This window comes from Diabrotica virgifera, chromosome 3 (assembly GCF_917563875.1).
Source record: "Diabrotica virgifera virgifera chromosome 3, PGI_DIABVI_V3a".
Classification (NCBI taxonomy): domain Eukaryota; kingdom Metazoa; phylum Arthropoda; class Insecta; order Coleoptera; family Chrysomelidae; genus Diabrotica; species Diabrotica virgifera.
The window spans coordinates 121,941,758-121,959,130 of NC_065445.1; the positions used below are offsets into that span (position 1 = coordinate 121,941,758).

The 17,373-nt window shown below is 34.7% G+C and overlaps 1 protein-coding gene across 2 annotated transcripts in view; it reads left to right on the forward strand.

Moving 5' to 3' along the window:
- LOC114334348 (chitin synthase chs-2) overlaps positions 1-17,373 on the forward strand; it is a 167,101-nt gene that overhangs the window by 30,180 nt on the left and 119,548 nt on the right. For both annotated transcript variants that reach the window (XM_050646885.1, XM_050646886.1), the window contains exons 6-9: positions 939-1,164; positions 4,702-5,025; positions 9,826-10,011; positions 14,262-14,556. In XM_050646885.1, coding sequence (XP_050502842.1) covers positions 939-1,164; positions 4,702-5,025; positions 9,826-10,011; positions 14,262-14,556 — 1,031 coding nt within the window. The remainder of the gene's footprint in view (positions 1-938; positions 1,165-4,701; positions 5,026-9,825; positions 10,012-14,261; positions 14,557-17,373) is intronic.

Genomic DNA, 17,373 nt, shown 5'->3' on the forward strand with positions numbered 1-17,373 from the left:
TTTTTTAAGCGGCCACATAACCGCTTAAACATTTTGGTTATATCTATGTTTCTTGGCTCATTTTTTAAAATAATCTTTTTTGAAAACGATTTCCGGAGTGGAAGTCGAAACATCATCATCAATCATAAATGGAGCTACAACTATTCGTGAGTCTTTGCCGCGTTTACTATTGCCCTCCATGTTTGTCGGTCCTGTGCCACTAATTCCCATTGTCGCACTCCCATTTTCTCTAGATCTTCTTTGACTGCATCTTTCCACCTTTATCTAGGCTGTCCTACAGACCTTCTTCCTTCTGGCCTTTCCCAGAACACATTGTTTATAAGACGATTGTCGTTACTGCGTATCACATGCTCTGCCCATCTGAGTCTATTCGCCTTTATATATCTGACTAGATTTTCTTTTCCGAATAGAGACTAGCGCGTTATTGTATCTGCGTCTCCATTCGTTTGTCACGCTGTCTCTGCAAGGGACATACATCATTCGAAGGATTTTACGTTCCCACACGAGCAATTTATTTACTTCCCTTTTTGTTAGTGTCCATGTTTCGCTTCCATATGGACTGCTGGTCGTATATATCTGGATTTTTGCACCTTGTGAAAGAAGTTTTGACTTTATTAGATGTTGCATTGCAAAGAAATATCTATTTCCTGCCATTATTCTCGTTTCAACTTCTCGCTCAAATTTGGTGTCATTTGTGATTGTTGCTCCTAGATATTTAAATTCTTTAACCACTTCGAAGTTGTGATCGTTTATAGTAATGTTTTGCCTTATTCGCCGTCGTTCTTGTTTTGAGACGACCATGTATCGAAAAGTCAAGTAACAATTTATTATAAAATGTAATTTTCATTGCAATTAATTGTGGTTTAAACCAATATAAACATAACAATTAAGTCATTAAGTACATCCATGTCATTAATAATATTTGATATATCTTTCAGATCGAACCAGTGGTAGGAACATCCAACATTAATTACACAGATGCAGTAGCAGATATACATCCTACTACAATGGAAACGTCATATTGGACACCAATAGTTACTTGGCTAATAAATATTCTCAGTACATATATTTGCTATGCTTTTGGAAAATTTGCATGTAAAATTATGATTCAGTCCATGAGCTTCGCACTACCTGTAAATCTAGCTGTTCCCGTTCTTTTAACAGGTGAGCTAAAATTAGTTTATATTCAAACTTACTTTACTTTATCGATCATAGAATTTCGGCCCTGTATCGGGCTCTGTCGGTTCCATCTTTGTTGACGAGCCACAAATCGTCGAAAGTACACCGACGAGGACAATTTCTGCATGTAAGAAGATTTTTCCGCGCTGGAAGGACCTGCACAGATAATGTCTTCTGCCTAAAACAATTAATTGAAAAAAAACAGCAACCAATCAAGAGACCCATCTCATGTTTGTTGACCTCCGTAAAGCATACGACAGCGTTCCTGTGACTAAATTGTGGAAATCACTACAAGAAACTAACATCAGCTACACTCTAGTCAACGCCTTAAAAAATCTATATGAAAATTCTACATCACAAGTAAAAATTGACAACACACTATCTAAAAAGTTCATAGTTAACAAGGGTCTGCGCCAGGGCTGCTGTATTTCACCAACTTTGTTCAAGATATATGTTGCAAAAGCACTAAACCAGTGGAAACTTAAATGCCACGGTATGGGTATAGACCTCGGAGAGGTTTGTTTATATACCTTACAATTTGCTGATGACCAAGTGATCATAGCTAATGATAAAGACGACCTACAGTATATGGCAAGAAAACTAAAGGAGGAATATGAACAGTGGGGCTTGGAAATTAATGTGGAAAAAACTAAATACCTACCCATAGGAGCTGAGTTATCCAATATCGAACTAGAGGATAATGAACAAATAACATCCTGTAGTGAATACACGTACCTGGGAGTAAAAGACGATGAGGAAATAAAGAAAAGGGTAACACAAGCTAGAAGAACAATTGGCTGCCTAAATGGAATACTTTGGAGCTCCGAAATAGGAATACAGCGAAAATACAATATTTATGAAACACTTATTAAAAGCAGCCTACTTTACGGAGCAGAAACTTGGAGAATAACCGAGAACAACAGGAAAAAATTAGAAGCTGTAGAAATGGATGTGTTTAGAAGATCGTTAGGTATATCCCGTAGGGAAAGAGTTCGAAATGAGGAAGTAAGACGACGAATTGGAATAGATGGCTACTTAACAACAGACATTGAGAGGAAACAGTTGATTTGGTATGGTCATGTTCAAAGAATTGAAGACACAAGATTGCCCAAAAACATCATGCAGTGGGTACCACCAAACCGCAAAAAACGAGGAAGACCCAAAAAGACATGGAAAGAAGGGGTAACCAAAGCAATGAGTGCAAGGGATCTTAGAGATGGCCAATGGGATGATAGAAGGACGTGGAAGTTAGGCATCGGACAACTTCGAAAGACGTTCTAAAACCGATACATATATATATATATATATATATATATATATATATATATATATATATATATATATATATATATATATATATATATATATAAGATGTTCCATATTCTGTATTTCTCCACAGTGACAGTTCACATAATCTTGGACTATTTTCGTTCATTTTAGCATGTTTGATTTTATTGGAGCGGCTTCCGTTCTTATTTTATTCATAGTTGTTTACGTTTTAAAGTCTAGAAGATTGGCCGGTCCATCGAGCCTGTGGAAGAGGAAAATACTCAGGAATTTCAGTCGCTTTCGTGGTGTTCGAGCTTTGTATAGGGCATGCCTCTCGCAGAGCCGGCCCGAGGGCCGTTCGAGCCGTGCGCCCGAACAGGGCGCCAAGGGTTTGGGGCGAATTTCGCCCCTCCCCAAAAAAAAATTAATAAATTATTTAAATTATGTCAATTTTGTACGCCAATTATTCATTAATTTATGATGAATTAGTAATATTTCAGATAGCCTTAGTAAGTTTTAATTTTATTATAGACAAATAATTTCCATGTTCAAAATCATCCAGGAGGTCTACAATTTCTTCGCAGGATCACCACATCGTTGCGATGTTGTGAAACAACACGTACAAAACTTGACCCTGAAACCTTTGAGTGAGACTAGGTGGGAGACTTGAATTAATGCTGTTGTGCCACTGAGATATCAGCTTGGGGAAGTCTATGACGACCTTTTTAATGTAATCAAGAACAAAAAAGGCTAGATGCATATGCAAGATATACAACTACAAGTTTGGCCAAAAAGTTGAAAGATTTCCGATTCATCTGCTGCTTAGTAACAAGGCATTTGATTTTGTTTAAGATAAACCTCATAAGCAAGAAACTTCAAGAGGTTGACATGGACATAGCAAACTCTCTTGCTTTGATTTCTTCAACGAAGCTATTTTTTCAAGAAACAAGGAGTTATGCAGGATTCAACAGAATATTAGTCGATTGCAGGGAAGTGGCCGAAATGATTGAAGTTGACTCAGCATTCCCTAAAGAAAGTGAACTGCGCCCGAGAAAAAAGAAGAAAATAATTTCTTATGAATCAAGTGATGAAACAGTTCTTGATCCTGAGATCGTGTTCAAAACTAAATTCTTCTACGCGGTCTTGGATCAGTGTATCTCTTCTCCAGGAAACAGATTTGAGAAGCTTCAAAAGTATCACCAACTGTTTGGGTTTCTACATTCAAAGACTACAAGTATTGACAAAACCTTATTAATATGCTGCAAGGACCTACACATTGCTCTTTCTGATGGCCAGCACAGTGACATTGATGGTCTTCAACTATATTCTGAATTGAAACTTGTCAACAGCATGATTCAGAATGTCGAAACAGAAGACAAAGGCAAAATAAAAGGCCCAGTTGACATGTTGAGCTACTTAGCAGACAACGGATTTGTGGAGAACTTTCCTAACCTGTGTGTAGTACTGCGAATCCTTCTTACTTTCCCAGTGTGTGTCGCGAGTGGACAAAGGAGTTTCTCCAAGTTGAAAATAGTAAAACATTATCTGAGATCTTCCATGTCGCAAGACAGATTGGCGTGACTAGCTCTGATACAATTGAGTTTGCAGTGCTCGAGAATATTGATGTTAATTCAATTGTAAATGAGTTTGCCCAGAGAAAATCTAGAAAAGTTAACTTTGTTAAACTTAAACCATAAAAACACAATGTCATGTTTCGTTGCCTTACAAGGCCTGCCACTTTATGCCCAAAACTCAACATTGCCATTTTCAAGTTTAATTAATTTTCAAGTTCAATTCTTATTAATTTAAAACTATTTTTTCATTATTACGTTTGATAAATAACCATAGTCATTAAATTTGTATAACCATTTTCCAAACTGTATTCAGGACTTTTAAATAAAATCTAATTGTATAACTTGTCAACTTTTAATGATAAGTTATACAATTACGTGGGTAAAGGTTCTAGTTCTAAACCAAAGCCAGAATCAGAGAAAAAAAAACTTGTCAACTTAAGTTCAAATAGAACATGTTGTATTATACTACTTTACTTTTACAACCATGATTTTCCTATAAAGTTGAACTTTTGAAAACCAGTAGCCCCTTCGGAGGGGGGAGGGGGCGCCACAATAGTAATTCGAACGGGTGAAATATTGCCCACGGGCCGGCTCTGGCCTCTCGTCCGCGATCGGTTTAATTTTCAAAATTCCGTGATCTGTTTAAAATTTTAACTTTAAATGTTTTATTATTCTACAGCTTTGGTGTCCATGTGCGGTATGTATAACAAGAATGAATGCGCTTACACCAACGTTTTTCCTGCTTACTTATTCTTCAATACTCCAACCATGTCGCGACTTGAAGACTTTATTGGCCATCAATATTCCTGGATATGGTTTTTATGGTTGCTTTCTCAAACATGGATAACTATTCATATTTGGTCTAACGATCACGAAAAACTGATGTCGACAGAACAACTGTTAAAGAAACCGATGTACGATGCCTTTTTAATTGACCAATCGCTTGCTATGAATAGACGAAGAGAACATGACAGACTTATTAAAATTGGAAGAGAACAGACTGGCAAGTATTAATAATTTAAAATATTAACTTTTATTACTACAAAGATCGTATTACTACTGAAAACTAAACTAAACTAAAACTAAACTGAAAAATACGTGTTCAATATTTTTCAAAAATCAGTCGAAGGATGCCAAACATAACCCCCACTCCACCCCTGGAGGTGGGGTGGGAGGTAACTTTAAAATCTTAAGTAGGAACATTGATTTTTTTTATTACAGATTGGGATTCCTTACGTAAAAATAAGCAACTTTTATTCTCCATAAGCAACTTCTTCAAGACAATTTTTGGAATTGTGGATAGATAGCACTATAATGGGAAAAAACCATTTATGGTGACATCCTAGGTAAATTATAGAAACGTTCTAATATATCGATAAATACACTTCCAAATGAAAAACCAAAAAACGCGTGCTTAATATTTTTCAAAAACCTATTGGATGACACCAAACACTACCCTCCCTAGAGATGGCGGGGGGATAACTTTAAAATCTTAAATAGGGACTCCCAGTTTTTATTGCAGAGTTGGATTAATGTTACTTATTTTTTCATAAGGAATCCAACTCTACTATAAAATGAGGGTCCTTATTTAAAATTTGAAACTTACCTTCGCGCGACATCCAGGTAGTGAAAGTGGCATGTAGTGTTTGTGGTCTTTTGATAGGGTTTTGAAAAATATTAAGAGTGTTTTTTGTTTTTTTATTTGGAAATGTATTTCTCGAGATATTAGACCATTCCTGTAATTTACCTAGGACCTAGAGTATCACCATATTTTTTTCCGGTTATAGCGCCATTTATCCACAATTCGAAAAATATGTCTAAATTACCTTTTAAGTAAGGAATCCAAATCTGGAATAAAAACTGGGAGTGCCTATGTAGGATTTTAAAGTTAGTATTTTAAAGTTAACAGTAAGATTTTGGAGAGAAATACCGAAACGGGTCGATTTTTATCTTTAAATTATTTTTTGGCATATACAGTATGTCCCTGTAAGTTGTATCCATATTGGAAAACTTTTTTATTATTAATTTTACAAAAAAAGTTATTCTTCATAAAAAGCTCTGCATGGTCCAAAACCTAAGATTTAACCATCAAATATCAAATTTTTTGAATATTATACGAGGTATGTCAAAAAATTTGAATTTCACTCAAGAGTAAAGTAGCTTTATTTTTCACAATATTGAAAATTGCTATTATGAAAAGTTGTTTGGAATTAAAAACTATATTCTAATATGCAATTACATCCTTCAAATAAAAAAAAAAACATTCTTTTGAAAAATTATGGATAACTAACAATTTTTTCAGTTATTTCAATTCTGATAACTTTTTTATTATTAATTTTACGAAAAAAAGTGATTCTTAATAAAAAGTTCTGAATGGTCTAAAACCTAAAATACAACCATCTTAAATAAAATTTTATCAATTTTATACGAGGTATGTAAAAAAAGATAAATTTAGATCAAAAGTAAAGTACCTTTATAGTTCAGAATATTTCAATTAGCAGGATGTAATTACATACTGAAAAATAGTTTTTAATTCTAAATATCTTTTCATAATAACAATTTTCGATATTGTAAAAAATAAGCGTATTTTACTCTTGAGTGAAATTCATATTTTTTGACATACCTCGTATAAAATTGATAAAATTTGACATAAGATGGTTGTATTTTAGGTTTTAGACCATGCAGAACTTTTTATTAAGAATAACTTTTTTTCGTAAAGTTAATAATAATCGAGTTATCTGAATTCAAATAACTGAAAATAATGTTAGTTATCCATAATTAAAAAAAAATTCAATTACAAGGATGTAATTGCATACTAGAATATAGTTTTTAATTCCAAACAACTTTTTATAATAGCAATTTTCAATATTGTGAAAAATAAAGCTACTTTACTCTTGAGTGAAATTCAAACTTTTTGACATACCTCGTATAATATTCAAACAATTTGATATTTAATGGTTAAATCTTAGGCTTTGGACCAAGCAGAGCTTTTTATGAAGAACAACTTTTTTTCGTAAAATTAATAATAAAAAAGTTTTCCATATGGATACAACTTACAGGGACATACTGTACATAATATATTATCATACTATGGACGTCATCTACCTGAGCGTGATGACGTAATCGATATTTTTTAAATGAAAATAGGGGTTGTGTGATAGTTCATTTGAAAGAATATTCAATTCTCTTTTAAGTAATATAAACATTACCATAATTATTTATATAGGGTGCCAAAAAATTATTTTTGAATAAAATTAATGCACACAAAAAAAAGAACGTACGTAATTTATTTAATTCAAAATATATTTTACTGCTGTCAAAAAACGGAAAAAAATATTTATATGACAAATAAACATTCCTTTTCACTTAAATGATATGTTCAAACTGCCAAGAGGCAGGCGAGTGGCAGCTTTAACATTGAATTTAACCGAAAAGCAATGTTTATTTGTCAAATAAACATGTTTTTTTATATTTTCTGAGAGCAGTAAAATTTATTTTGAATTAAATAAATTACATACATTCTCCTTTTTGTGTGAAATAATTTAATTCAAAAATTATTTGTTGGCCACCCTGTATAAATAATTATGGTAATGTTTATTTTACTGAATAGATAATTTAATAACTTTTCAAATGAACTATCACACGACCCCTATTCTCATTTAAAAAAATTATCGATCACGTCATCACGCTCAGATGGATGACGTCGCTAGTATGATAAATATGCCAGAAAATCATAGTTTAAAAATAAAAATTACAAATAAAAATCACATGAAAGTGAATTTATTAGATATTTTGGCCCTCTCTGTATATTAAACAAACATATTTGAACCATTCAGGAGATTTCTAAGAAACACATTGGCTTTCGTTTGTTTAAGTCAAACTGTTTATAAAAATATTTTATGTCATGCCGGTTTAATATTGTGTATTAATTAGATACTTAGTTACGAACCACATAATTGTATACTTTATGTCCGCGCTAGTGATGTTGAAAAAGTAACTATTCGTTATAAAGTACTCGTTACTTACGAATACCGAAATACTATATCTATACAGTATTCGAGGCAAATCGTTACTTTGATTACTCTGATTACTTCGTTACTTCGTACCAATCGTATTAGAGCGAGTAACGACTATTGTATATAATTTGATTACTTTGATTGCTCTCATTACTTCGTTACTTCGTACCAATCGTATCAGAGCGAGTAACGACTCTACCTACTGAGAAATACGATTCTCGATATGATTACCGGTACTCAAATAAGAAAGTAACAAAAGTAATCATAGTAATCAAAGTAACGAATACTGTAAATGATTACTTTATACAAAAGTAACGTTTTGTAACGAATACTCGAAAGTAACTATAATCAACATCACTAGCCCGCGCGGGTTAGGGATGGGAAAAACCTACCGGTTTAAACCTAAAACCGGTTTTTACTTCGCATTAACCGGTTTTACCGGTTATTTTTTTGTCCCGGTTATAACCGGTTTTTTCTTTTTAAAGTAAAAACCGATTATTAGGTTTTTACGGTGATTAGAATGAGGTTAGGTATTATTTTGGATCCCAATCATAATTATTATTCTCAAGTAATTATTCCAAACAAAACAATAATTCAAATTTTATTTTATTTTATAAAATACAGAAGCAAACTGAAAGTGCAATCTCACATCAGCCAGAAACAATTATTAAGTTTTATTATAATATTTCCTTGAAAAGGTATTTGTAATCATAATATTTACATAAAAAGTGATCTGCGCAAATATGATCTATTTTTCACACTTAATTCTTGACATTGAAAGTGGGTGAATGACTTTTTCTGATTACCAAAAATAATGCTCTGACTATGAATATCGAATTACTGATTGCGAATACGAATCTCCAAGAATTTCGCTACGTTTTCAAAACGATACACTCATACAGGAAGTATTAAATGAGTTAAAACGTACCTATTCTACAAATATACAAACGTGTTAAAAGTAAAACGTGTTCTGTCGATAGTACTAATTTTGATCATATTGATATCGAGTCGAATGGAGTATCGCAAACTAAAGTGTATTGTAAATGTAACTTTGTAACCTATTGGATTAAAAAAACCGAAAACCGGTTTTTCCAAAAACCGTTTTTTTAGCCGGTTCTAACCGCCAGGTTAAACCGTAAGCAAAAAAAACCGGTATAACCGAAAACCGGTGTTTTGTCAAAAACCGCCATCCCTAGCGCGGGTATAAAGAAATTATTGCAATAGGAAACAACCAAAATCAAACATTTACGCATTCAGTATTATTTTCTGCCATCCATTCTTAAATTTTAGCGTATTTCTTGTCGTAAGTTTCTTTGGATTTTTTTGGTAACAGATTCTCTTTTAACTATTTCTTCAGAAATATCGAATTCTCTTGCATTCTGACTTTTTTTTGACAATGTCACATAGAAAAACTTTGTTTGCGTTAATAACAGATTGCTAACCAACATCACCTTCCTAGCAACGGTAATAAATACCTGCTGCGATAAAATATTACTCCTTATTAATATAAAATAAAATTAAAACTTTAATTGATGAATGAACCGGTATGACTTAAAGTTTGGTATGCACCACGTGCATTTTAGATGTTTATACCCCCGGGCGACATATAAACTCTGTCAGAGGCCCTTGAGTTTATAAGCTTGTCTCCTTTAGGGTATAAACATCTATTTAATGTCCTTGATACATAAATAACTATTATTTCCTTCTCAATGTGATATAATTCTGTTAAATTCTATAAAAAAACTTCTAAATAAATAGTAGGTACGTATTAATAATTTTTTTTCTAGAAAACGAAAATGTACCTCATGATAAAATCACAAGGATATATGCATGCGCGACGATGTGGCATGAGACTAAAGAAGAAATGGTTGAATTTTTAAAATCTGTCTTTAGATTGGATGAAGATCAATGTGCGCATAGAATTGTCCGACAGTATTTACAGTTCCAACTGCCTGATTACTACGAGTTAGAAAGTACGTAAAAATAGTCAAAAGATATATAAATTAACAAAAAAATTGCATTTTAAGTCAATATAATCTACTCCACATTTGCTCTACAACCCATGGTGGGTCTTGGCCTATTCTAAAATCAGCTTTCATTCCTTCCTATCCTTCGCCTTGGCTTTTCAATGTCATATATTGCATACTCGTAAGTCGTCTTCCACCTGGTCCTTAAACCATGCTCTGGGCCTGCCTCTTCTGTTCACTCCATCCGGTCTTTGGTTATAAATGTGTTTCGACGGCTCCATTTAATACATTCTCTCAAAGTGGCCTAGGCACCGCAGTCTGTCGAAAGTATACGTTCCAATCGTTAGATCATCGAGTTATTCTACTTTATTATTGTTTCTAACCTTCATTTAGTTAGTTTTATTAGTAATAACGTGTAACCCTATTTTTTTGCTGCTGCGTCCAATGCCGTGAACAATTGAACCAAGACTGCCTTTTCTTCCTTGGTACATATAAACACAGAAGCATGCTTGACTCGACGCGACGTATCAAGAAGCTTCACATGAAACTTCATCAAAGTTTTATTAGGAATTTTTTGTGAGTCCCATTTGATTTCGGGATACAGCTCTTTCCGGATACTTCTTGAGGATTACATCTCTTACAGTTTTGACTATCGCAATCTCCGGATGACAGACAGATTGTTTTTATTTTTCAAATGTTTTTTTATATTACAAACTTCACCATCAGTTAGCGCTACAGTCTTAAGTGAGCCTTGCTGCCTCAAAACATTCTTCCATCCTTCCCTGCCTAGAGTCTGTCTTCTCCATCCTCTTAGTCCAATTGCCCTCGAGTTTTCCTGCACATTGTCCTGATATCTGAGTTTAGGTCACCCCCTTCCGACCAACCTATTTAGCATAATTATTTTAGCAGAATCACTTTCATCCCTCCGCATAACGTGGCCAACCCATCTTAGGTAGTATATTTTGATGGTTTTCCCGATATCTGCACCACCAAATATTCTTTGAGAACTCTCGAACTCTATAGAGGATTCGAAACTATTTCCCTTTCTCCACAAACCCTGTTCGTTAACTCCACCATAAAGGATCCTCAATACTTTTCTTTCAAAGAATCGTAGTCTTCATCTAGAATAGCTCGAGACAGAGACAGTTTCGCCATGTTAATCGCAAACGTCAAGGGGACTTGATAGGGCACGTTAAGAAGAAGAAGTCTTCATCTCGATATGAAGAGTTACTACGAGTTTCCCATGTTTCCAAGCCCTTTTTCCTATTTCTTAGGATGTATTGTTTTTGCAGTCTACCAGTGACCCTAAGTAGCAGAATTCTTCCACGGTTTCTATACTTTCGTGTTACACCTCTAAGTTGTTTTGTTTTATATAGCCAAGCATATATTTAGTTTTTTGGGTGTTAATTAGAAATGTTTTCTGCGGCGTTTTTGATAATGTGAATATTTTAGAATATTCTTCTTCTTTCTCTTTTGTAAGCAATGGTGCATGTTCATTTGCGGATTAATACCTCTGTGGAAGGTTGTTACTCTCTTTTGCATGGTCGGCCGATACTTCTACCGATTGGTTGACCAAACGTCAAAAATCTCCCCCATTCTGCTTATATCGATATTCCATTCTTTTTTTCTATTTAGCGTTCACTCGTTTACACACTGTACATTCCATTTTCTTCTAATGTCTTCTCTCCTCTTTCAATCTTTCAGCGTATAACCCCTAATTCTTGTAGTCTTTGTGTTGTGGCTGTGTCGAGTCTTCTTTCTGATGCATATATCATTATTGGCCTTACACTGGCTTTAAAAATTCTTGACTTTATCTCAGTGTTAATATGTCGGTTTTGCCATACAGCGTTATCAAGGCATCATCATTATCACCATCTTTGGATTTTACAACTCTTCGTGAGTCTTTGCCGCGTTTACTTCCATTGGTTCCGATCCTGTGCTACTATTTCCCTGGTCTCACTTCCATCTTCTCCAGGTCTTCTCTGACTGCATCTTTCCATCTTTTTTTAGGCCGTTCTGCCGGTCTTCTACCGTCTGGTCTTTCCCAAAACACATTGCTAATCAGTATGTCGTCATCACTCCGTACCACAGTACCACGTGGCCTGCCCATATTAGTCTATTGGCTTTTATGTATCTCACGATGTTTCCCTGTCTGAAGAGAGTCTCTAATTCAATGTAATATCTGTTCTTCAACTTATTTGTCACATCGTCACTGCAAGGACCATAATATAACTCACAGTATTTTGCGTACCCATACTAATAGTTTATTAATTTATTTCTTTCTCAATGCCCATGTTTCACTTCCATATGTCACTACTGGTCGTATTATGATGGTTTTGTACATTTGGATTTTGGCACGTCTTGAGAGAAGCTTTAAAAAAGTTAGAGGTTTAGATGATTTTAGTGCTTTGTATCCTCGCCTAATCATCATTCTCTTTGCCTTATCCCTATGCGGGGTCGGCTTCCCTAATTGCATTTCTCCACACAATTCTATCCTGGGTCATATCAATATTAATCCCTTTTACCAACATGTCCTGCCTAATCGTCTCCCCCCACGTCTTCTTTGGTCTTCCTCTCCTACTCCTTCCAGGAATCTGCACTTCAGCAATTCTTCGTATTGGGTGATTAACGTCTCGACGTTGAACATGACCAAACCATCTCAATCTATGCTCTCTCGTTTTGGCATCAATTGGTGCCACACCTAGACTTCCCCTAATATACTCATTTTTAATTTTATCCTTTTTTGTCACTCCACTCATCCATCTAAGCATTCTCATTTCCGCAACATGCATTCGTTGTTCCTCTTTCTTTTTCACTGCCCAACATTCAGTTCCGTACATCATTGCCGGCCTTATAGCTGTTTTATAGAATTTTCCCTTCAACTTCATTGGAATTTTCCTGTCACACAGCACACCACTCGCTTACTTCCACTTCATCCATCCAGCCCTAATTCTACTGCATGCATCTCCATCTGTTTCTCCGTTACTCAGGAATACCGATCCCAGGTACCTAAAACTATTGCTTTTTACAATCAGTTCACCATCCAAAGATACCATTTTATTTGTAGTAACTCCATTTTTAAATGAGCATTCCAAATACTCTGTCTTTGTCCTACTAAGTTTTAAATCTTTTTCCTCGAGAGCTTGTCTCCACTGTTCCAGTTTTTGTTCTAAGTCTCTTTCACTATTTCCTACTAACACGACATCATCAGCATACATTAAGCACCATGGAATGTTACCCTGTAGTTTCGCTGTTATCTGGTCCAAAACTAATGAGAATAAATACGGACTAAGCACCGAGTCTTGGTGCAATCCTACTTTCACATGAAATTTATCAGTCTCTCCCACACATGTCCTAACACTAGTCGTTACTCCTTCATACATATCCCTCACAATCTTTACATATTCACCAGGGACTCCTTTCTTATTGAGTGCCCACCACAGAATCTCTCGAGGGCCTCTATCATATGCTTTCTCAAGATCAATTAATACCATATTATGAGCGTTTGTTTCTTTACTCCCGTATTTTTCCATCAACTGCCTTATAATGAAAATTGCATCTGTTGTTGATCTGCCCTGCATAAAGCCAAATTGATTCTCGGATATTTCGGTCTCTTCACGTATCCGTCTATCAATTATTCTTTTCCATATTTTCATGCTGTGGCTAAGCAGTTTTATAGCCCTGCAGTTTGTACATTGTTGTATATCTCCCTTGTTTTTGTAGACAGGTAGGCTTCTCCATTCGTCTGGCATTTGTTCCATAATTCTATTAAATAAACCTGCTAGCCTCCTTGTTCCTGTCTCTCCCAATGCTCTCCATACTTCCCCAGGAATATCACCTGGTCCTACCGCTTTTCCTTTTTTTATTTTTTGAAGCACTTGAGCCACTTCCTCGTTTGTTATTTTGGTGGCCATTGCTGTTACTGTCTCCGTTGACTCCACAGGCTGTCTGCCAAATTTTTTATTTAATAAGCTGTCAAAGTACTTTCTCCATCTTTTTTTGACATTCTTTTCGTGAACTAGTATTTTATTATTTGCATCTCGGATACATCTAATCTGATTAAAATCTTTTGCTTTCTTTGCTCTCCGTTTGGCTAACTTATATATCTTCGTTTCGCCTTCCGTGGTATCAAGTTGATCGTATAGGTTTGAATACGCTTCTGCTTTGGCTTTTGCTAAAGCAGAAACGTATTCAAACCTATTAAATCGCCTAAAGTATCGAATTATATCCTCGCCTAATAATTATTTTTATTTTAGCTCATATATTCTTCGATGACGCCTTTATTCGACAGTCACAAAATGATAATGATCCGCATGTTAATGAATATGTTCTGTCTTTAATTGATACTGTCAGTGATGCAGCTAGTAAAGTACATGCTGTGAATTGTAAAATTAAACCGCCCACTGTGTACTCAACTCCATATGGGGGCAGGTTAGAATGGACATTACCGGGTAAAACTAAGATGATAGCTCATTTAAAAGATAAGGCCAAAATAAGGGCTAAGAAAAGATGGTCACAGGTCATGTATATGTATTATTTATTAGGATTTAGGTAAGTTTCTAATTAAATTTATTTTTCTTTTGAAAGCTTTGTGCTATATTAGGTTATTAGGTCGTAAAATTTTTACTTTTTTGTTTACTTTGTACATTTCTCCACATTGGAATTTTATAATGACATAAAAAGTATTTTTACTTTGGCAAACACTTCTGATATTGCAAATACAAAGTTTTTCAGATTTTTCGCATGTACGGTGGGTAATCATATTATTAGAGCCACCTAGTAAAATTCAATGTTTTAGAGGAAGGGAAGGGTATATAATTGAGCTGCATTATATATTAATGGATTTGTTTCCATTTGGCTGTCTTGTTACACTTTATCAAAGTACAATAAATAGTCTGGCAATAGTGGCAACACGCATGTGTGGCAATGCGTGACTCAGATGCCATTGTTTGTTAGTGCTGCCCAGCCTAGCTTGCAACTTGCAACTCGTGTGCCTATTATTTTGTATTCTTGGTGTTTAGAGTTATAATAAACTTTGCGAGTTTCCATTGCTCTCTAGTGATATTCTGACAGGTCTATACTATTTTTTGTAAATTTAGTAAAAATTGCGCGTTCGTTACACTAGTGGTACCAGAACATCATGGGAAATCCAAAGACACCTCACCAAGAAAAATAGCAGAAATAAAAACTTTAATATTCACTACTAATCACTCCAACAGAAACATAGCATCCATTTCTAAAGTTTCAAAGGCAACGTGGATCATATAAACAAAAAACTTACATACCATTATTAAACAAACGTAAAATTTTCTGAGATGGCTCTAATAATATGATCACCCACTGTATTCCACAGTTTTCTCTGCATTCCTTCACTCACCGTCCTCTACAGTTCTTTCTGTTTTGCCAGTCCAATTCCTGCAGATTTCTTCTTTCCATTGCTTCCTCCACTTCATCTCTGAAATATCTTCTGGGTCTGCCTATCTTCCTTCTTCCTCTCGGACTCCACCCTGTTATTCTGTTTATTCAACGTTTTTGGTCTGCTCTTCTGACATGTCCGTACCAGGCTAATCTCTTCTGTTCTATGTAGTCTATTATATCTAAGTTCATTCCCATTCATTTCTTAATCTCTGTTACTTATTCTATCCCTTTGATTCTCTTATTTAGTATCCAATTTTCACACCCATAAGTGAGGATACTTCTTGTCATTGTGTTATATATTCTTCATTTTATTTTTATACTGATGTTATTATCCCACAGTACCGGGTTCAATTTTCGTATGCAGTCTCTTGTTTGTGCTAGTCTATTTTTTTATATCTCTTTCAGTTGTTCCTTTGTTTGATATTATGAAACCTAATTACTTTTCTGTCTTGTCTGCCAGCTGTTTCATTTCTGTTTTCTTCGTTGTTAGGTATTAAGTTTTCTTTAGGATTATTTCCTAAGGTTTGCTTAGGTTTATTTGTAAAATAATTTTAGAAGAAAAAAGTAAGGAGTTTAGTGTTTGTACCGCATTTCGGCTCTGTTCTATTTTATGCTGGATGTCTCGTTTCAATGTTCCTTCCTTAGATAGGACTGTCACTAGGTATTTAAATATATATGCAATATATATCCTTCGCTTTTTTATATATATCCAATCGAAAGTTGTGTCTTTTTATTTGTCCTCTATTCTAAGAGATTCTGTTTTGTTTATATTGATTGCGGGTTTCCAATTTTCATATTCTTCTGTGGTCAACTTTTCAATCATATAATTAGTGTCTTCCAGTCCAGATCATTTGTCATAATCATTTGATCGTCTTCGAAGAAAAGATTTGTTATGTACCTACCTGTTTTTAAGTCCTATTCCCATTTCAATTATTTATCTAATGTTTTTGAATATAGATTTTGAGCAGAGTTGGGGACAAAGAACATCCTTGTCTTAAACCTACTGTGACACGAAATGCGTCTGAAATTTTATTTTCTATTTTAACGGCACTTTTTGTATTTATTGAGGTAAATGTTCGCTATAGCGTTGATGTAGGTATGTATTACTTAGGCCTGCCTTGTCAATATTTCAAACAATCTTTTTAGGGGTACTGTATCATAGGCAATCTCTAAGGTAACGAACACTTAATGAGTTGGTAAGCTTCTGGCTGTTATTTTCTCTATAATTTGTTGAAGTACAAATATATTATCAACACAAGATCTGCCATCAAGGAATCCACTCTGATCTTTTATTTCCTCATATGGGTTCTCGATTTGTTCTTTTATCGATGGACCGTACAACGTCCCCAGTGAGCAAATAAGTCTTATTACCTCTGTTATTTTTACATTTCCGTGTGTCTCTTTTTTTGTGGATAGAGCTTATGTCCACCAAACTCCAAGCTTCTGGAATATTTTCTTGTTTGATTAGACATGTCTTAAATATTTCCGTCAACATTTCTATTAGTATTGACACTCCGAGTTGTATTAATTCAATGGGGATGTTTTTAGGTCGTGTGGCTATCTCGTTTTTCATTTCCCTTAAGATTCGTCTTCTCTTATCCACACTACTTGGCTGTACTACGTCTTCGTCTGTTGGATCAGTTCGGAAGTCTATGTAATTTGTTTTGCAATGTGCTCTTGCTTCTGTCAATAGGGATTTGTAATATTCTTCCCATTCTGGCATACTTATGGGATTTAATCATCCCGTTCCTTTGTGATTTTTTCTGAGGTTTCCTATAAACTTGCTTACAGATATTCGAGTTCCCCAGGCAACCAAATAACGTTTACAAAACGTTGAAAAGACGTCATAATTATCACAAAACCACGTCAGTTTATCACGTTTTTTCGACGTCGAAAGTCACGTGAATTTGCCCCACCACAATTGACGTCATTTTTATCACGTTTTAACCT